The following is a 22,079-nucleotide window of genomic DNA, read 5'->3' on the forward strand; positions in this document are numbered from 1 at the left end:
GTATTAAAATGTAAACTTAACCTTGATGATTTATTATATCCTTGTTGAATCATAGAAATTAGAAAAAGTAAACAGTAAAAATAATTTGATAAAAAGTCGGAAGTGTAGGAGAAATGTGTGTTTTCTCTATATTTTCAGTTTGGCATCTCACCTGACTAAATGTTCTAGTTTTGACCATTTTTTATTTTCTAACTTTTAAATCTCATAACTTTGACTTTTTCTCTCATATTTTTAAAGTTTAGATTCATAATTTTACATTTTTAATCCTATTTTGACCTTTTAAAGTCTTGATTTTGAATTTTATCTCGTGTTTTGACCTTTTTAAACTCCTAATTTTGACTTATGTCTCATTTTTTACCTTTGCAACTCAGAATATTTAGTGTAATTTCATATTTTGATTTTTAAAACTCATGAATTTGAAATTTAATCTCATATTTTCATATTTTTAACTTGTGATTTCAATGTTTATCTCACATTTTGATTTGATTTTTTTTTCTCAATTTTCTAACATTTCAACTCCTAACTTTCACTTTTATCTCATATTTTGATTGTTAAATATCATGATTTTGAATTTTATCTCGGTTTTGCTGACCATTCTAACTCCTACCTTTGACTTTTATCTCATTTTTTACCCTCAAAACTCATGGTTTTGAATTTTATTTTATATTTAGACTTTTAAAACTCATGAACTTGTGACTTTTTCTCATATGTTGACCGTTAAAACTCAAGTTTTGGACTTTTATCTCATTTTTTGACAGTTAAAAATCATGGTTTCAGTATTCTAGCTCATATTTTGCCTTTTAAAACATTATTTTGACTTTAAATATCATGTTTTTACCTTTAAAACTTAGTATTTTTACTTTTTATCTCAGATTTTGAGTTTTTTTATCTTGTCTTGTTAACCTTATATTCTCAAAATCATTCAGGGTGACACTCAATGGTTAAAATTGACCCTGTTAGGCCCTCAAGTTAGACCCAAATTCAGAATCCGGCTCCTGCTGTGATAGAGTTTGACACCCCTGTTATAAAACATATGCACATGACTGTACCCAGTTTGTAAGCCTCAGTTACATTATCACATCAGGGAGAACATAGTGTGCCAACCCCAGGACAGTTTTTTTTTTTTTCATGGTAAAATTGAACTAGTGAGTACTTGAGTGATCATTCATGAGGTCATGTCAGTGCTAGGGTACTAAAACTGCCGTGAAATCCCACTCCTTTTGAGTATAGAAGCTTAGAACTTTTATAATGTTCATGACAAATAAATTCCCCTCTCTTTTCCATTTTTTTTCTATGATATTAAAGAAAATTTTATTAGAAATTAAAAAAAAAATCCTTAAGTTAGAAATAACAAATAAAATCTGCAGATTCACACATGTAGGATGCTGCAACACACTAATGTTTAACACTTCTTCTACAAAAAGATCAATCTTCGATTTTTTGCCGTCCATGAAAGCAGTAGCTTCCTAGCTGAGATAAACCAGCGATCTCCTGCTGAGATAACCTCTTTCTCACACAGCCTGCATGTACAAGGAAGCATTGCGTGTAAGAATCTTAATGGTAAGCCCTCAGCCAAGCCAAGCATGTAAATTGGCTGTGTGATGGCCTTCAAGTGGGGCTAAGCTTCTTAGCATGCACGCCTTTGTAACAAAGTGCTTAACAGCCCAGACAAATGTGGAAATAGTTTTGCCTGTCAACTGTCCGGTGGTGATTTGTGTGCAGATATGATGGCAGATTTAAAATTAGGAACAGTGAGCTTGTTTGGATCATTATCTGGTCTTGGCAGTTGAGAAAGAGTGAAGCTTATTAAGGAAAGTCCAGGACTCATGTGGTCCTTAGATTGTTCTTTTGGAGAGACTGGTCCTGGGGATTAGCCTCCTTTTTATTAACTCTTATTTAGTCTCAGGCCAAGGGGAGCAACGATTTTATTATCACCAATAGAGGGTAATCATTAAACTATCATTAAAATACCTTTAAGTTTGCACCTCACCTTCATCACAGACACCCACTCCTTAAAAATGCAAAATTGAGGAAACACCAGGGGGCCGCATGTGTTCTCCCCTACAAAGAGTCTGAGAGAACAGGAGGTCTCACTTGAACTATTAAAGCTGTGCAGATAATGACTGTTAATTTCATAAATGCAGCTATGATAGTAGTGATACACTGACTGGTTGAGATTGTGGTAGGTGGTGCTTTTCATAGTTGCTGTTGTACTTAACTTTTTCGTTGTAAATCACACAATGAGAGAAGTGGAAATGATCCTTTGATGTGCGCTCTAGTGATGGGCGATTAGTCAAGTGTCAATTTCAGTTACTAATTTGGCTCCCCACGGTCATGAAAACAGGATAATCAAGATTAAACAATTACTGTGCCACATGCTGTGTTGCATTTGTTTTTGTCCTTAGGGTTTGTCATGTGGTAAATGGATTGATCTTCCATTCCTTTAGAGCACAGCGTGTGCTCTGTCTCTAACACCAAAACAGCTCTCACTTTAAGTGAGGAGCAGAAGGAGTCACGACACTAAAAAGAGCTGAAAAAGATGACAAAAAAACACCTGGTTGTTGGTTAATGCATAATCTAAAACAGCTTTGCTCATATGGAACCAGTATGGTTTTGAGGGCAGAACCTGGACAATGCAAAATAACTTTAGGAATGTATTACAGAGTTTTGGCATGGGAAGGCATATGAATGGAGTCATCCTTCCCTATTTGTTATATAAAACCAAAGCCTACCATAAGGGGGAATAAAGGGAAGACTGTTTAGGGGCCCAGAAAATTGGGGGCAAAAATAGTTTGAAAAGGGCAAAAAGAAGTGGCATGGGTGAAAAGTGGCAAAAAAGGTTAAGACATAATAAAAATGTAGGAAAAGTAGCGAAAAAAATTAGCTAAAATTGGCCAAAGTGACAAAACTGTGGCAAAATTGGAGAGAAATGGCAAAAATTGGCCAGAAAGAATGGACAGGCAGCATTAGAAATATGGGAAAAACATGGTATTATGATAGATAATGGCAAAATGGGTTAAAAGAGGCAAAAATAGGAAAAAAGCAGCAAAAATCGTAAAAAATAAAAGAGGTAAAAATGGACGGAACATGTAAAAAAAATTACTGAAAGTGGCAAAAATGGGCAAAAGGCAGCAAAATAGGTAAAAAGAGATAAAAATGGACAGAACTTGGAAAAAAATGGCTAAAAATGGCAAAAATGGGCAAAAGGCAGCAAAGTTGGGGTAAAAACGTCAAAAAGAAAGTGACAAAAATGGGTGAAAATGGCAGAATTGGGATTAAACTGCCAAATTGGTATGAATGAAAGTGGCAAAACTAGGCAGAAAGAGGCAAAAGAGTGGCAAAAACAGAAACAAACTGTAAAAATGAGTTGGAACTTGTGCATAGTTGTAGCAAAAAATAGGCAGAAGTAGTGATGAAAAGATGTTAAAAAGTAGCATGAATAAATGATTCCAAAATCAGAACCCAGTAATAGTTCAATACACTTTTCAGGTCAATAATGAGGTAGCTGTTAGCCAGGATGCTAGCATTAATGCTACTGATCCAACACACATTTAAATTCTCCGTCACTTTCTCTAATTTTCTCTGGGTTTCTCGGGGGCCCAGCCAATGTGGGCAGGCTTAAAGGAGGGGATGGTTTTCCCCTCATAATGATACTCTACTTGATCGGTAGGGGTGGCAACAGGGGTCAACCCACTCTGCCTCATTCCGTAGGTTCATTTTTTGTGTGCCTCTGCTCTTTTGAAAGTTTTCCTTGGCAGTACTTTGTATTCAGGAGCTCAAATGCCATAACTCACTTCACTTCACTCTGTAATCACTGCAAGTGGGCATTGTGTATGAAAGCTTATTGTAGATGAGGTAGCATGTTGTAACAGTCATCATGGTGTGCAGGAGTACAGGATCATATTTGTAGCAAGCAGCAGAAAAAAAGTTGAAACAATAGCGCAGAAGCAAAATTTAACATGAGACGTCGCACCTCGTATGGTTCACTTAAGAGAGGGACATATGGGTGGGCACCTCTTTCTCTCTACCATGGATGGTAATCATAGATGGACCTAAAAAAGAGAAGAAAAATGGTCAGCAAATATACCTGGGTGGCCAACTCAAGTACTGTCTATGTATGGAAAAGACTGATAAGCTTATATCAGGATCTTCTCCTGTCTTCTGTGCACAAAGGAGCTGTAAAGGAAGAGCTGTTTTTGACTTTAAAATGTACATTAGTGTTCAAGATAATATGTCTTTGAGCCTGTGTTAGCATTTTAACAAGTAAATGACAACAATGTAAACGCAAAGAAAAACTGAAAGATGTTGGTGGACATAGTCCATACTTGGTTGGTCCACCCCATTATATTTACAGCCACCGAAGTATATTTGCTGAGCCTTTGTTCTTTTTAGACTTTGTACAGTGCTTAACAAATGTATTAGACCACCTGTCATATTTGTCTCAGAGACCATCCAGCATCATAAAGTGCTTTAATGCGGACTCTTTCATTTTCAGTTAGCTCTCCACGTTTTACCATTTTGAACAGGAATGAGGAATTTCAAACTTAATTCATCTTTTTATACCCAAATTTGAGCCGGCGCACTGGGCTTCTCTGAGAAGTCAGAAATTAATCAAGTGCAACATTCAACCACTGAAACTCATTTTTCTGTTCAGGAATGCAAGTAAATAACTATAATTTGACATATTAATCTAGAGATAATAATGGGCTTTACTATTTTTCAGTTTTTTTGTAAATCAGTAAATGTGAAAATGCATGATAACAATAATAATTATATTTTAGCATTAAAAATATCATTTGGGTTAAAGAGCTTCTACATATTGGTGTATTAACCATTGCAGAAACATAAAAAATGATTTTGGTAATTACCAATGCTGTTAATTTAGGGCAGCTGTGGCATAAACTTTACTTTGGGTGGTGGTCTAATAAATTTGTTAAGCACTGTATATAATCAACATCTACACATGCAAAACACAACCACTGGCTTGTCCCTTGTGAGAATGAACCAATGGAGGTGCAACGTCTTGTGTTAGAAATTAAGCATTGCATGCTGTTGTTTCAGCATTTTTCTAGAGCCTCATGGTAATGATACCATCCTGTATCACTCAAGGACGACTGCCATAACACTCTACCTCATCAACAATCACAAACGCAGCTCACCTGTCAGGATAACACAAAATCGAGCAGGTGATGTTACTTGGGTGTGATCACACAATGAACCAATGATAAATACTGTCAAAAGAGCAGAAAAAATTTGAAATACAGCATGAGGCAGGCCAGGACGGCCAATTCTACTGTCCAAGTTAAGCGTCTGTCTGAAACAAAGGGTAGTACGTCAATATGTCAGACACAGCCATGTAAACAATACAAGCACCATGACTGCTAATGCTGACAGCACAGCAAAAAAGCAAGGTCGACCTTCCTCCTGCAGCAACTGTGTGTTTGGGGGAGGTCAGAGATGGTACTTGGAGGAAATATCAAGTCTGCTATGCTGAAACTGGCTTCTGAAGTCTGTTCAAAATATCGACATTATGAATCAATTCAGAAATATACAAATTAATATTTGCAAATAATGTGAACTGACTTATTCAAGCTCTTCTGCAGGTGTATTTTAAGGAAAAGGATTGAGGCTCAGTCAACTTCTTTTTATGGGTCTGCTGAGTTTGAACAAGGTTATTATTATTATTATTATTATTATTATTATTATTATTATCTCATTCCATCAATGTCATGGTCAGGCCTTGCTCCCCACTCTTTTGACTTGGTCATGACTTAATCACAGTTGAGTTCGTCTTGATTACGATGTCGAGGACAGTTTTAGAGTAAGAAAACATCTCGTATTCTCCAATTAAAATGTCATCATTTCTGGCTCTGAAAAATCAATCTCATGGCCTAATCCAACACAAGCAGCCATTTAAGAATTGTGGATTTAAGGTACAGATGCACTGAATCTGCAGTCAGCTGTTCTCCATTTCATATTGGCATTGATATTTGCTCAGGATTAAACTTAAAGAAAGTTCCCAGAACTCTGCTGGCACTCCTTTTTCGCTGTTGTTGCCAAAGCAGTATGGACTAAACAGTCAAGGGTGAAAGTCAGAGCAGCATTGTGACTCTGTTTTGCTTCGAATCGGTGGACGACCAGACCATGAAGACCAATAGACGGTTAATGGATGCTCTGTCAGGGATGCTGACCCTGTTTTAGTCCATGACCGTGTTCTTGAAGTGCCTCTCAGGGATTCCTTTAAGCATGTAGATACATTTATATATAGTAAACATTTATATTCATGCTATAGATTTATCAAGTTTTATGTAAACTCTCTGTAGTTTCTCAAAGCACAGATATCCAAGGAAACTTGGCTGAACTGAAGAAGGCTGCTGCAGTTGGCAGCAGAAATATAGAGGGCATTGGCATGTAGCCTGCTGTGCATGATGTACTGGAGATATCCTGTCTTCATGATGAACAAATCAATATGAGGATGTAAGGGAGAATTCACAGATTCTTTCATCTTTGAAGAGTTTTGTTTTTGATCAGATGCATCTGCAGAACTTGTGTGGTACAGGCATTAAAGGCCCTGGCATAAAGCAGCCATACTAGTGTGCTGGAACCCAAAGTGGGTCACAGAGCTTTTTCAGTGGGTCACGAATGTGTGCTTAAGAATGGGAGATGGGGCAAAAGGTCAGCGTTGCAGTTACTTGCAGGGAGTAATGAGGAAGTGTAGGGTGGCTAATGCTGTTTGCCACTGACAACTTAGGGCAGAAGTAAATGTGTAAAGATTATTCTAAGCAAAACATGACACAGTTGTGATACAAAATACACAAAATATAGGTTCTCTTTTAGGGCAAAAGGGATTAAGGTGAGCTGTGGTTTTCAAAAATGTATTTTCTTCAAATTTTTATCTCTAAAAGATGATTTTGCAGCTACAAAACACTCAGCTCCAGGCCACCTCTTTGATGATCTACTGGCTTTTTTCTCACATTTGTTGTGTTATAAAACTGTTTCTGAATCAGCACAGCTCTTTTGAATAAACAAAATTTTATACCAGGGAAGGTGGCTAAAGACCCTGCAAAGTGAAATCCAAAGTTTATGTCTTAACACTCTAGATATGTTGGAATACGTTTAGTGTAAACACGTGCAAACACTCAGATCTACATGAGACTGAATTCTGGATTGAGACCTTGAGAAAGTGTTTCACCTCTTTCCTGGCTGGGTTTCATGTGGGCGAGGCCAGTATGTGGGCTCATGATGTCACGAGCCCACAGTGGGGAATGACTCCGCCCCTCTAACATTACAATATAAAATCACAGAGCAGTTCATCTCAGTACAGTCTGTTGTTAGCTGATGTCACTGCTTTCATTGGAAGTTAACAGTCAGTTAAATGCTGTTTTTTTGTTCATTGTGAGGTAAATTTGCCGTATCTATCAGCCACAGTGGTCCATGGATCATTTAAAGCATCATAACAGAGAGTCACACCAGAAAGCGGACTTTGTCTCTTCTTCTAAGGTCAACAAAAGGTCACAATGCAGGCTAATGGTGTGAGCACCTTTCCTCGATTCAGATTGTAGAATTTTTTTTAATTTGAGAGGGTCATAATTCTCCTGAATGGGCGTGGCTTCATCTCATTTAACAGACACACCCACACCATCCTGGAGCAGATTTTACTGCCTCATTTTTCATGATTTTGAAGCTTAATTTTATAAAATTAGAGATGTCGTATTTGACTGAAATTTGACCTGGGGGCTCATAACACAGTGACCAATCATACACCGAACCTGAATACAGATCTATTTTCATTTTACAGGGTCGTTAAGAAAGACAAGTAACAGTAAAAATTAGTGAAAAATGCTGAAAAGCAGATAAATACTGGCAAAAATGAGCAGAAAGTGGCAAAAATTGATTTAAATTGGCCACAAACAGAGAGATGGGCTAAAAGAATCAAAAATGTGTTAAATAAATGGCTAAATGTTGAAAAACTGGAGGTTAAAGTAATAAAAAAGGATTTAAAAGTAGCATAATGGGTATAAAAATGCAGAAACAGGTCAAATGGGGCAAAGCTGAGCATAAACATGGATGAAAATGGGTTAAAAGGGGCACACATAATTAATTTGGACATCAGACTCGAACACCTTTCAGCTCAAAAATGACCTAGCTTAGCGTTACTCAGCCCTGCTCAACCAAAGAGCCGAATTGTTAAAAAAAACCTTTGTAAGAGCCACAATGTTAAGTGGTGAAAAGTGGTAAAAATGGGTTAAAGAGACAATAAAAATAAGTTACAGGGGGAAAAATGGTGAAAAAGCAGCGTTGATTTCGTCAACTAAAACTATGACTAAAACTATTCCTCAACAGCCTTTTTTTCCATGACAAAAACTAGACTAAGACTAACAAAAATAGATCTGTGTTGACTAAAACTGACAAGAAGTAAGTTTAGTTTTCATCAAGATGACTAAAACTAGACTGAAGTGTAATTTAGTTTTCGTCGGACATTCAAGACATTTCTCCCCTGTGGGTAAATCTGTCAAAAAACAATGTAGCTTTATCTCTTCTGCCTCTCAGCTGTAGAAAGCAGGGACCCCAGGTTTGGGAAAGTGAATAGAACACACTAACATGACTTTTACCAGATTTAGGCAAGAAAATAAATGCTTGGACTAAAAGTAAAGACTAAAACGTGAGGACTTTTTATGGACTAAAACTAGACTAAAACTGAAAAGGGTAGAAATGACTAAAATGTGACTAAAACTTAAACACATTTCGACTAAAGACTAAGACTAAAACTAAAATTAGAAAAAGCTGCCAAAATTGACACTGGCAAAAAGTGGCAAAAAGGGTGAAAAGGGGAAAAGTAGGCATAAAATGCCAAAAACTGGGTAAAAAGAGACAAAAATGTGGAGAAAAAGTGGCAAAAATTGGGCGAGAAGTGATACAATAACGAGATAAGGGTGGCAAAAATGGTACAAAAAATTGGCAAAATATGACAAAAAAAATGAGTGAAAAGTGACTAACATGGGCAACAGGCAGCAAAAAGTGTGAGAATTGGCAAATAGCAGCAAAGAGTGACCAAAAATGGAATAAAGTGGCAAATGGCAGCTTAAATGGGTGAAGCGCGCCAAATATAGCAAAAAACAGGATAAAAGAGTCAAAAACTGGGGTAAAGGGGCAAAACCTGGATAATTGTGGCAAAAAGAAGTGATAAAAGTGGGCTTAAAGCAGTAAAAAATGGATGTAAAGAGGCAAAAAAAATTGCAAATAAGGGCAATGAATATATACAGACAAAATATAAAGGTTGACAATTAAAGCAAACTGTATGTGTGGGAAACCGATTAATGTGACTTTCAATGGATCATTTCTGAGGTCAAAGTTTCCCTTTTTTAACCCTTTACCTACTGAGTCTAAAAATGGCGATTTGGACATATTTTGTTGTTATGGCTGTCTGAGAGCTTTGGTCCCTTTTCCCAGGAGTACTTGAACTTGACTTTTCATCATCTGGTTAATGATTATTGCACATTATATGGAATTGTCAGCAGTTTTAAAGAAGAAAAACACAAAAATAGATTTGTTTTTCATGGCTTTTAAGAGAAGAAATTTTGTTATTGCTCAGGAAGTTTTGATCTGACATTTGAAATGTGAATCTATACATGTTTAGAACAATCACCAGGCATTTTTTGAGTCTAGGACTCTGGGTGTGCAAAAGACTTTAGTGAAAATAAAGGGGGAAAAATGCATTCTCAATGTATGTATATACCACACATCATATATTGCCAGAAAACACAGATTCTCAGCTCTCTGTGAGCATTGGGATTTTTTAGATTGAGCAAACTTTCAAGGAGTTACAGTGTTGAGAATCTGTGTAGCAGTTTCGCGATCATATGGTTGTGAATACTGTAATGAACCATACACTATGCACGCATGCCCACAATTCTCAGCTTTCCCTTGCTGTTGGAATTTTTCTGATCAGACAAACTTTGATAGAGTTATGGTAATAATACTCTGGACATATAAAACACAGCGCCGGCGCCGGGTCAGTAGGTAAAGGGTTTCTGTGGGAATAATATTTCAAAGACATAAAAGAGCCACAAATCATCACAAAAGAGCCACGTGTGGCTCTAGAGCCACGTGTTGAGTATCACTGATCTAGCTGTTATGCAGGAGGCTAGCACCAATGCTACTGATCTAGCACACATGCCTTGATATCATCAATAAATAACTACTGGGGAGGGCCCATTCTCTGGGTTTTTCAGTGCTCTAGACAAGACTGTGAGCAGGTCTGCTGGGAGCTGACATGACCCTATTGGCTATTTCAGCAAGAAAACTGGCTGTAAAAAAAAAAAAAAAGTTGTACATCAAGTGGAAAAAAGGAGAGACACCTGCACTGTATGTCCATGACTGTGATTGTTGTGGTCAATCCAAATCATGCATTCTAGCTGAAGTCTGCAGAAGAAATGGTGTTGTCGATGGGAGAAACAAAATATCCTCTGTTCAATTCACCTTTTTTTCATGTGTATACAAGCACTGCACCTGTGTTTTTATGAGCTACCTCTTCTTTATTGAATTCTTCTGTGAAAGCTTCCTCTCAAGTTCTCTCTTGTTTGCTTCTGCTTCTCTACAAATTTAGCCTTTTTTATTTGTGTTTATCCGCCTGACATTCTCCATTAACAGTGTTTCTGCACAGGCCAAGGTGAACTGTGCTTTTGCAGCACATAGAAAAAGAAAAAGAAAAAAACAACTTTGAAACTAATTAGCCGTCACACACAGGGAAACACCATAGAAATGGTCCTGTTTCATATTATTTGAAAGCAAAAATATTAAATCCACATGGAAAACATAAGTATGTTTCTGCTTTCTTTAATTGAATGTCTCTTTATTAGAAGATAATTGCAGGCTTCTCTAAAAGGGAGAGGAAACTATCAATTAGTCTTTCCAGCCAAAGGGTCTCATTTCCTTTATTTCTTTGTTTTTTATTTTACAGACAGCACAGCCAGCATCATCGCCAGGCGGCGGCGTTTCAACCACTTGACCCAGGAGCTGTACGAGCTGCCTATTGTGGTGTGGGATGGCGGGGAGCCATCGCTGAGCGGCACCAGCACCTTGACCCTGCGGGTGTGCCCGTGCCAGCGCCACGGCAGGATTCGGATGTGCCAGGGGGAGGCGTTCCTCTCATCGGCTGGTCTCAGCACGGGGGCGCTGATCGCCATCCTGCTGTGCATCGTCATCCTGCTGGGTAAGTTGGGACAGCCGCTGTTGGGACTTGCAGCAGGGGGGCAGCTGCCCGGGGGCCCGAAAAGCCTGAGGGCATGGACAGAGGAGATGAACCATAAAAGTCAGGGACGGGTGGAAAGGGTTTGACAAGGGCAGAGAAGGAGAGAGGGATGAATAGACATGTGCAGACACAGGTAGAATTCAGAATGAGGGGAGAGAGAGTCAGAGAGGGCAGGGGTGGAAGGAAGAGAAAAGAATGTGAAGGACGGGAAAGAAGGTGAGCACAGGGAGGAAGTCATGAGAGAAATGAGTAGAAAGGAGTTGGGGAGGACAAAGAGAGCAAAGAATAGAGTTGGCAGGGTCAGTGTGATTCAGAGAGGAGGTGTGTTCATCTGAGAGAATAAACCTGCAGTGTTTAGGGAGCAAGAATGAGCCTGAGAGCCAGCAGCAGGACGAGGTAGCTGTAATTGGGGAGGCTATGGGGGGCTAGATTGTGTATAGCAGGTACTAAGAACACAGGAAGGAAACAGTATCAAATATTATTACAGTAAAACAAAGTTGGTAACCCTGAATGTAGAGCTTAATTCATATCTCTGCATCAAACCTTGGCACAATTCATTTTTCATTCATTCAGCCTTTATTCAAATCTCCAAGAATCCTTGAGGGCATGCCCTCGTTTTTAGAGATGTATAGAGTACAACAACAGCCACATAAATACACTCTGGCACAATAAAACAGCTGCATCAAAGGCAGAGTAGTTTATCCATCCTCTCCATCATGCTAGTTGAATTAGGTTGCTACACTGGGTACCAGACCAGCCAAGAGGAAGTCAGGGCCTTTTTTTTTTTAAATAAAAAGTGGACTGTAAACTTCACCTGTAGAAGCCCACAGCTGAAATTCACCTGGACTAAGGGGAATGTTGTCCATAGTGCCGTTGCTTGTGCCTTCTTTGACAAAAGTGTTCAGCCACCTGACCATTGCATTACAGATGTCTCTGCATATTGGAAGTGATCCCCCCTTTTGATGAAATTAAAGCTCCCTGGTATCATCTTTTCACGTGAAATATAGCCAAACTTTAGTGCTTCTACCACAGCGCCATGTTGAAAAAGCTCCAAATCAAAAATACACTGTGTGTGTGTGTGTGTGTGTGTGTGTGACGTCATCATGCATTTGCAACACAAGAGGAATCAATAAGCAGACAAACGATTCCTAGGAATTTAATAACAGGGGGCCAGTTTTCTAAAACAGTGGTTCTCAACCTTGGGATCGGGACCTGCTTGAGGGTCACGACCCACTGAGAGGGGGTCTCCAGATGTCCTAAAAAACTGAAAATAATTTTTAACTTACACCATTGCCACTTTACACCAATTTAGTCTTTGTTTTTTTACCCTTTTTCATCATTTTTTTCCCCATAAATTTTAACACATTTTTGCAATTTAACACCTATATTTGTCAGTTTGAAACTCTTTCCACCACTTTTTTCTGCCTGTTTTTGCCACTTAAGCTTAATGTTGCCTCTTTTGACCCATTATTGCCACTATTAACCCCTTTAAACCACTTTTCAAACCCACTTTTTTCCAAATTTTAACCACATTTCACCATTTCATATGCCCAGTTTGGTAGTTTAAGCAATTTCTGCCAATATTTGCCAATTTTTTTTCTTTCTCAGTTAACCCTTTTTTTGCATATCAATATCAATTTTTCATTCCATTTCACCAAATTTCCACCCATTTTCCACCCATTAACCCATTTTGCCAGTTTATACATTTTTTTAATCCAATTTCACCAAATTTTCCACCCATTTTTGCCATTTCAAGCCCATTTCAGGCACTTTTTATGCCTGTTATTGCACCTTTGAACCATTTTTGCCATTTCTTATTGACTGTTTTGCCACTTTTTTTTTTGCCTCTTCCAACCCTTTTCTGCTACTTTTAAACTCCCATTTCACCACCTTTTCCACCATTTTTTCCAATATATTTTCTAATACATTTTAACACATTACCCATCTTAATTCCTTTTTTAAGAAAAATGGCTTTACAATTTTAAAAAGGCAGTTTACTACAGCACAAAATTAGGTATCTGTTTTTGTTTATAAGAGTGGTTGTTATTCAGGTTAAATAAACTCCTGATCATAATTTTACGACCAGTTGAACAATTTGTACAAATTTGAATTTTGCACTGTTGGATCTTCAGCCTATTTCAGTTTAATTGTTGTTTTCGTTAAATTGCTCGATTACTCTTTTTTTTTGTTTTTTTTGCCGCACTCCCATTTCTTCTTCTTGCAGCTTTGCAGCATTTTGAAGCTCTACTTAGAACCTTCTTAAGATCCAACAGTGCAAAATGTAAATTCTTGCAATTTTTCTACTGGTCTAAAAATTTTGATAAGGAGTGTATAGAATATGGATATCACAGCTTAACTTTACAATTAACCATGATTTGCTCCCCTTGTGGGCAGGCTTGTCGTGTCTTCACCTGACTATTCTTGATTGTGCATGGCTGTGTTCGACCACCTTCAGGTACAGTGGGGGTCCCCGGTCTCTGGCACCTTTTTTTCAGGGTCCTGGGCTGAAAAGGTTGAGAACCACAACTGTGCCCAAGTCCCTACACTTTTCAACCTTTATATGTTACTGCGAGGAAATGTCATCAGTAGGAACCAAATCGATTTCCATATCTATGCTGATGACACGCAACTCGACATCGCCGTGTCTCTTGATGACACAGGGCTACTTGAAATTTTGGATGGCAGAGAACTTTTCAAAGCTCAACCAGGGTAAAACTCAGGTTTAGTTATTGTTACATGAGTAAGTATTTTTTAATCCTCATGGGGGTAGAGTGAGGTCATTTTTTCTCTTTTACTTGATGCATTTGTTTGTATGTAAAGCATTTTGTGCTATCACATTTTGTATGAAAGGTGCTATATAAATGCATTTTGATAGACTGATTGAAACTCTTTAAGTATATGAATATTGCCTGGAAGACAGGACAGTCTGTGTTGATTTCAACCAGTCAATCAAAGACCAAAAAAGCAGCAAAGAACAACATTCACAATTTACATTGCCATCTAAATGAGTCCCTCTCATATGCCGCCCTCGCTGAGAGCAGTGAAGGTTTGTGTTTGGAAAGGTGGCTTGAATCAGAAAATCAGATTACACCTAAATCACATTTGTTTATGATTTGAATTTCCATTCAGATGTGCTCTTTTACTATGCAACCGAGCCTTCCTTCCCCAAACACCCCCTGCCTGGCATGTGTTTGACATGGCATGTTGCGAATAGAAGAGCAGAGGACAAGCATGGAGGAACGTGGTGACAGCCAACACAGATAGCACTCGCGTTGATTTCATGTGTGACGGATGTGTTCTGCAGCATGAATACCAAACTCCATCTGAAACACAGTGAAAATAAACCCGGATGCTTCCACGTTAGCTGCTCCTGCTCCACATAAACACTCATTCAGTGAGTGTGCTTGCTTTGTTACTGTAGCAACTGGTATTTGCAGTGACAGCAAACCATAATATAAAGTGTAGACATTAAGCTTTGCAGGTCAGATTAAAAAAATAAATCAGAGCAAAATGTTAGAGGTGGAAAGTTTAATTGAAGTGATTAGATTAGACCTCCTGTAAGCTAAATCCAGAATGTGAAAGATGTCACGGACCAATTTCTTCCTCTGCAGACCAACCTGCAGGAGGACATGATTAGACAAAACTGTCTAATAACATGGCTTCACCCCCTCCACCCCCCTCCCTTGTCTGTGGACATTAGCGCGTGAAGGTTATGCATATTCATACTAGCTGTCTTCTTTCTCCATGCCAAACCCTCTGGCTGAGGCGAACAAAAGGCCATCACCACAGTTTGGCGCAGACGCTTGAGTGAGAGACTCATGCTGAATCCCTAATAGACAGTACAAGGCTACTTAGAAAAGAGAAAGAGAAAAAGAGAACCAGGAATAAGACAGGGACAGATCACACCTATCTTTTTATGATGAACCTGTGATGCTTTTTGGGTTCACACTTTCCAGTTACAAGCTAAGTGTCTCACACATTGCCCGCCTGAAGGACAGAGGTTTGCTGACCTGCTGTACCAAGGGATTTGAGATTTTGTCAGTGGGTTGAAGCCAAAATAAAAAAAAAAATGTTTCACTTGCTTGTGTTTGGAACCTTACTCTGCTACTCTGTATTCCCTACTTAGGGAGCCCTTTGTAGTGGACAATGAAGTGCACTCATAAGAACAATGAACATTATCAGACTCAGAGCAGCTAATAATATAACAGCTGTCATATACTTGTGCTGGGAATCAATAATAAGTACTGGTAAATTGAGCATATCTCCCACAGCATAAAGGCCTGAGTCAGAAATGGTTTTGTTTGTTCTTATGAGTCTGGCATTGATTAGGTAGCATTGATTTTAACTTTAAGTGTGTCTATGTTTGTTTTTGAGTGTGTGATGCAAGATGCAGGAATGGATGCCACCAGGAACTGTAATGACATTCTATTCAGTTATGTGTTCTTTAACCCTTAGGCATCGCTTTAAACAACTACACACATATATCCCTAGGGGACATTCTCTGCACCTACTTCAAATGCTAAATTTCACGCTTTATATTATTATTCACAATAACATTTTTTTTCTTCTTTTTTCAGCTCTGATCATGACATAGCAAATTTTTGGTCATTGCCATGATTTTATGTGTTATTAACCCTTTAAATGCCAGTTTGTTCAATTTTCAATTCAGCAGAATGAGTCTTTTTCCATTTAGAAATGCTAAGTGGATTTTTTAATTTTATTATCAAAGATGGCCATAAGCCAATTACAACCAACGCTGAGTTTGGTGCATTATTATTTTTTGTGCAGTGTCTGATTTTAATAACAACCACACACATACATCCCTAGGGGACATTCTCTGCACCTACTGTATTTTAACCCTTTACCTGCTGAGCCGGCGCTGGCGCTGTGTTTTATATGTCCGGAGTATTATTACCATAACTCTGTCAAAGCTTGTCCAATCAGAAAAATTCCAACAGTGTTGGAAAGCTGAGAATTGTGGGCATGCGCGCATATATGGCTCATTATGGTACTCACAACCCTATGACATGGGCTTTCATAGCAAAACACCATAACAAAACACCAGAAGTATTGGAAGACCGCTACTAGGATTCTCAACGCTGTAACTCCTCGGACGTTTGCTCAATCTAAAAAAATCCAACGCTGACAGAGAGCTGAGAATCTGTGCTTTCTGGCAATATATTATGTGTGGTATATGCAGTGCTTAACAAATTTATTAGACCACCTGTCATATTTGTCTCAAAGACCATCCAGCATCATGAAGTGCTTTAATGCGGACTCTTTCATTTTCAGTGAGCTCTCCACGTTTTACCATTTTGAACAGGAATGAGGGATTTCAAACTGAATTCACCTTTTTATACCCAAATTTGAGCCGGCTCACTGGGCTTCTCTGAGAAGTCACAAATTAATCAAGCATAACATTCAACCACTAAAACTCATTTTTCTGTTCAGGAATGCAGGTATAACTATAATTTGACATATTAATCAAGAAATAATAATGTGCTTTACTATTTTTTCAGTTCTTTTGTGAATCAGTAAATTTGAAAATTTATGGATAACAATAATAATGATATTACAGCATTAAAAATATCATTTGGGTTAAAGAGCTTCTACATATTGGTGTATTAACCATTGCAGAAACATAAAAAAGGATTTTGATAATTATGATATAATAATTCATCATGCTGTTAATTTAGGGCAGCTGTGGCATAAACCTTACTTTGGTTGGGATTGTTATGTTTTGTTTTGATTTTTCTCATCACCTCCAGTTCTGATCATGACATAGCAAATTTTTGGTCATTTTCAGGATTTTATGTGTTTTTAACCCTTAAATGCCAGTTTATTCAATTTTCAATTCAGCAGGATGAGATATTTTCCATATGAAAAATGCAAAGTAGATTTGAAATCATCAAAGATAGTCATAAGTCATCAATTACCACCAACATGAAGTTTAAAGCATTTTAATTTTTTGTGCACTGTTCAGAAATTGGTGGAAATTATGCAAAAGATGGACCCCTAGAAAAATTTTGACCCCTACTTTATAGGGTTATATTCATTATTTATTTTATTTTATTTTTTTTTTTGATTGATTGATTTTTTTGTAATCACCTCCAGTTCTAATCATGACATCATTTAAATACCTGATACTCTAAACTTTTGACTTTCTTTATGGACATTTCTGATCAATGGGTATTGATGTGGTTTGGCATTGCTGGCACTTAACATAGACCTGCAGCATATCCCCAAAAAAGCACGTTGGAGTGGTGCTTCAGAGATGCAGTTTCTCATATCTAACATGCAAAACCCAAATTTATATCCATATCAACACTCACAGACATTTTTTATTTCATTTCCTTATGCCTTTATTTCAGAGACCTATAAAAAAAATCCTACTGTAAGTGTCTTTTAAGTGCCCTACGGATGCATGCTTGGCTCAAAATGAGTAATGGTGCCATCTAGTGGTTAGTAGTGAAAATTCCAAGTTTAAGGTCCCCCCTCAAAATTGCATCACAGATAATGGCGGTAACAGTGATACATGGTATTGCAAATTTGCAATCAATATAAGCAATTATGATGGTTTTAAATGGGCAAGTTTTGTCCCCAAGGAATATATACGTGAGTTTTTTTTCCTATGCACAATACTAACAGGTCAATGTAATAATTTGGCTTGAAAAATTAAAAATTAGCAAAAGCACACATCTTTGTGCAGTTTCATGCCAATCGCATCAACAGAACACAAGTTGGTTGAAGAGTTCCAAAACAGAATGCAAAGAAGGTATACCTAAGGGTAGAGGGACCCCCTACTTCACTCTTCTTGGAAGGCTTTCCACAGGATTTTAAGTGTTTTTGTGGGAATTTCTGCCCATTCATTCTGTAGAGAATTTATGAGGTCAGAAACTGTTGTGTGACAAGAAGGCCTGGCTCGCAATCTCCATTCCAGTTTATCCCAAAGGTGCTCGATAGGTTAAGGTCAGGGCTCTGTGCAGGACAGTCAAGTTCTTCTGCACTAAACTCACCCCCATCTGTATCTAAAGTGGTTTTCTGCCTTGTGGCTGAGTTGCTGTTGTTCCTAAATGCTTCCACTTTCTAACATATCACTTACAGCGAACCGCAAAATCCAGCTGGAGGAAATTTAGATGCACCGCCTTATTGCAAGGGTGGCATCCATCACAGTACCCCTCTTGAAGTCACTGAGTTCATCAGAATGACCCATTTTATATCGCAATTTTTTTACAACTGAGGCAACAGGGTCTCATAGAAAAACCTGAGTCCACTAATAACCAGGTGTGTCCAAATACTTTTGTCCATATAGTGCATGTGGCATGGGATACAAAAAGAGTATAGTAAATCAAGCAATGCAAAGAGTGCATTACATAGGATATAACAATCAGAATGTGGACAGGACAAAACATGCCTTTTTAGTGCACTATTTATAGTGTTTTTGCTTAGTAATAAAAATATGCTAAAAGTTACTGTCCTGTCATTGCTGCAGCATCCTCAGTGATGACTTTCATTGCATGTAATGAGGCACTCTCTCTATATTCTACTTTCCTCTCTTTCTGGTAGGGCTAAGCAACAAAATCCCAATACTCTTGAGGCCTGTTTAAACCTGCTGTTCACATGTGATGTCAGCTCCATATCTATAACCATAACCATAAACCCTTATCAATTCAGATCACAGCACTGTTGATTTTTACCAGGTTTTGATAATGGTTGACATTAAATTCATCCTGCTGTCACTGAAATCATATCCAGAAATCCAACTCAGTGAGGCCAGTCTGGCAGACATTCCAGGTAGAATGGAAATAATGGATAGACACACATTTGCTTTCTCACCCCTTGTTGTGATGGAAGACATGCTTGCTTTTGCTACCACTTGCTGAACTTGCACAGATTGCCTAAGCCATGGCTGAGTCTTTGACTCCCTGAAAGGACTGAAAAGTTATTAAGAATGCGACCGTGCTGTTTGAATTAATATTCACATCTGGATGACGTCCAAACACCTCTCCAATGTGATGGAGGTGAACCATGGCATTGGCAAAGCCAGCACATCGTTTTCCACTTACACAGCATTTGCTCACCCTCTAAACTCTCTCCCATCTTTGAACATGATTTGTTTGTGTCAGATTGTTAAACATCTGCCAGATTAATGTCCGTGTTTTATCTCCGCACCCTCTAATAAGCCACTCTAATTAAGCCTATAGTAAGGGCCCAATAAGGAATACAGAGTTCCTCTGAGCTGATTAAGTTAATAATGCCCTTTGGACATGACTTAAATAACATGAAATATTCATAAGGAGATCATTGTTTTGATTGTGCTAATTAAGTTTGAAATGAAATGGTACAATAATACACTACTAATTGGTTTTAAGGAGGGATATTATTAAAGATAACATATCCTGCTCAGTGTTGATTACATCAGCAGACTCTGTCAATATCGAGACATTTTTGTTAGTTGTAGGCCTAATGCAGTTTTGTGGAGTACCTTCAAATGCTTCATATTCTGAAAATCTGAATAGGTTCATGAAATATCTTTTCAAAGTCCTGAATACTTCAGTGGCCCGATGAGCAAAAAAGTAGATGGGCAGTTTAGGTTTGATGTGTTTAAGCTTACAAATTCTGTCTCTAAGGTCAACTATACCCCAATGCAACTTTATTTATAGAGCGCCATTCATACAAACTGCATTACAAGTTTCTTACATGGGTAAAAACAAGATATTTAAAACATCAAAAATATTAAAAATTGTGTACTCTGTATATGTCAGCCCTGCGATTGACTAGCAGCCAGTCCAGGGTGTACCAATGACAGCTGGGATAGGCTCCCAATGGGATAAGCAGTGTAGAAAATGGATGGATGCAATCAAAGTTGTCACTCGTGTGACTACAACTGGAAGGTGCACACTGAACTTGGAAGTTCTCTTCTATTGTGTTTGGCATATCACTGGAATTGCTTCCCACTCTTAACTAAATTGGTAACTTCACTCATGGTGCAAAAGTGTGTAATACCCAAAGGCATTCTGGGAAAACTTGACAGATTGAGGGATGATTGCCAAATAATTGATTGCAATGACAGAAAATACGTAAAGTGATCAAGTAGTGTTTACTTAAAGCTAAAAATGTGCTTTATCGACTCAGAAAAGTAAAGCTGTTTTGGATTTTTTAACAAGTCTTTTTCTGAACAACCTTTACCGTCCAGTCTTACAGGTGGTATGACACCTTTGCATTTAGATAGTGATGTAGGCGGGAATTTGTGGAGCCTGTAGAGAGTGAAAACTGAGCCAGAGGGGAATAGACAGCTCACTGCTAAGCAGTGTTGATTTTGTCAACTAAAACTATGACTAAAAATGTTCGTTGACAGCCTTTTTTTCCATGACAAAACTAGGCTAAGACTAACAAAAATAGATCCGTGATAACAAAAACTGACTAAAACTAAGTTTAGTTTTCGTCAAGATGACTAAACTAGACTAAAATATAATTTAGTTTTTGTAGGACATTTAAAATCCATGATATTTCTCTACTGTAGGTAGATTTGTCAAATTACAACGCATCTGTATCTATTTTGCCTCTCAGCTGTAGAAAGCAGGGACCCCAGGTTTGGAAGAGAGCATAGAACAAACTACCATGGTTTGGTACCACATTTAGGCAAGAGTATAAATGCTTGGACTAAAATGTGAGGACTTTTATGGATTAAAACTAGACTAAATTGTTTTTGAGTTTTTGTCAACTAAAACTAGACTAAAACTAAAAAGGGTAGAAATGACTAAAACGTGACTAAAACTAAAAGACATTTTATGTAAAGACTAAGATTAAAATCAAAAACAGCTGCCAAAATAAACAGCTGCTAAGCCAAAGAAACTGTTTTTGAATAATTAATTTCAATGTCGATCATTTAAAAGAATGACAATACAGATATTTGGCTAAATACCGAATATCGGCCTTGTTAATTGTGTTTTTTTTTGTTTTCTACACTGTGTCTAAATTACACAAGTAGGCTGGCAATATATTTCTCAGTTAAGGATGTTTCAAGGCATCTGTTTCCCTATTCAGTTACCAACTAACTGGACTTAAGTGGAAAAATGTTTTCTTGACTCACTTTGTATCTTTGTTCCTTTTTTCTTTTGTGTCCGTATTTATCTTCTATATATCACATAGCATTTACATTTGTGTGAAATGGGTTATATAGATAAGACTGAATTGAATAGAATGTGGCTAAAGTTAGCAGTTAGCTCCGCCAGCCCTGTCTCCTCTTTGGAGATTAATATCCCACTGAATATGGTTATTCATAACTTCAATTTAGAAGAAGTAACCCTTGAAAGCCCAAATACAACTGTATTACCATTTTAAGTTTGAATTACTGTCATAAACCACTGTTCCTGACATGCTAACCACTTAGCTTCTCGTGTTTATGTCTGGCAAAGTGCCGGTAGAAAGTCTGGCAGGAGGGCAGTGGCATTGACTGAAACTAAAGGAGCCACTAGAGGTTGGAGGCTTTGTTGCAGTTTTGTAAACACATTTGACTGGGAATTTACACCTATTTTTATAAAAAAAAAGATAGTTTCTGTCACTTTAGCCAGCTAACTGGATGCATCCCTATTCTAAGAGATAGCGCCACCCATTTTCAAAATAAGGTAATCTGAATCCCATCAGTGTGAACAGGGAGCTGATAACAACAGACCCATAGTTTGACTTTGAGCTCTCTCAGAAACTCATTACTCATATGCATGTTTTTATCTTTAAATTGTAGTAATTGTGACTTTGCAGTGTTTTTATCTTTAAATTGTAGTAATTGTGACTTTGCAGTGTTTTTACAAATGTTCTAAAACTTTCT

The 22,079-nt window shown here is 37.8% G+C and overlaps 1 protein-coding gene across 2 annotated transcripts in view; it reads left to right on the top strand.

Annotated features, from left to right (window-relative positions):
• The window catches only part of LOC121527507 (cadherin-18), a 435,713-nt gene that overhangs the window by 407,056 nt on the left and 6,578 nt on the right, over positions 1-22,079 (top strand). For both annotated transcript variants that reach the window (XM_041814503.1, XM_041814504.1), the window contains exon 15: positions 10,961-11,212. In XM_041814503.1, the coding sequence (XP_041670437.1) occupies positions 10,961-11,212 (252 nt within the window). The remainder of the gene's footprint in view (positions 1-10,960; positions 11,213-22,079) is intronic.

Source organism: Cheilinus undulatus, linkage group 19 (genome assembly GCF_018320785.1).
Source record: "Cheilinus undulatus linkage group 19, ASM1832078v1, whole genome shotgun sequence".
Lineage (NCBI taxonomy): Eukaryota > Metazoa > Chordata > Actinopteri > Labriformes > Labridae > Cheilinus > Cheilinus undulatus.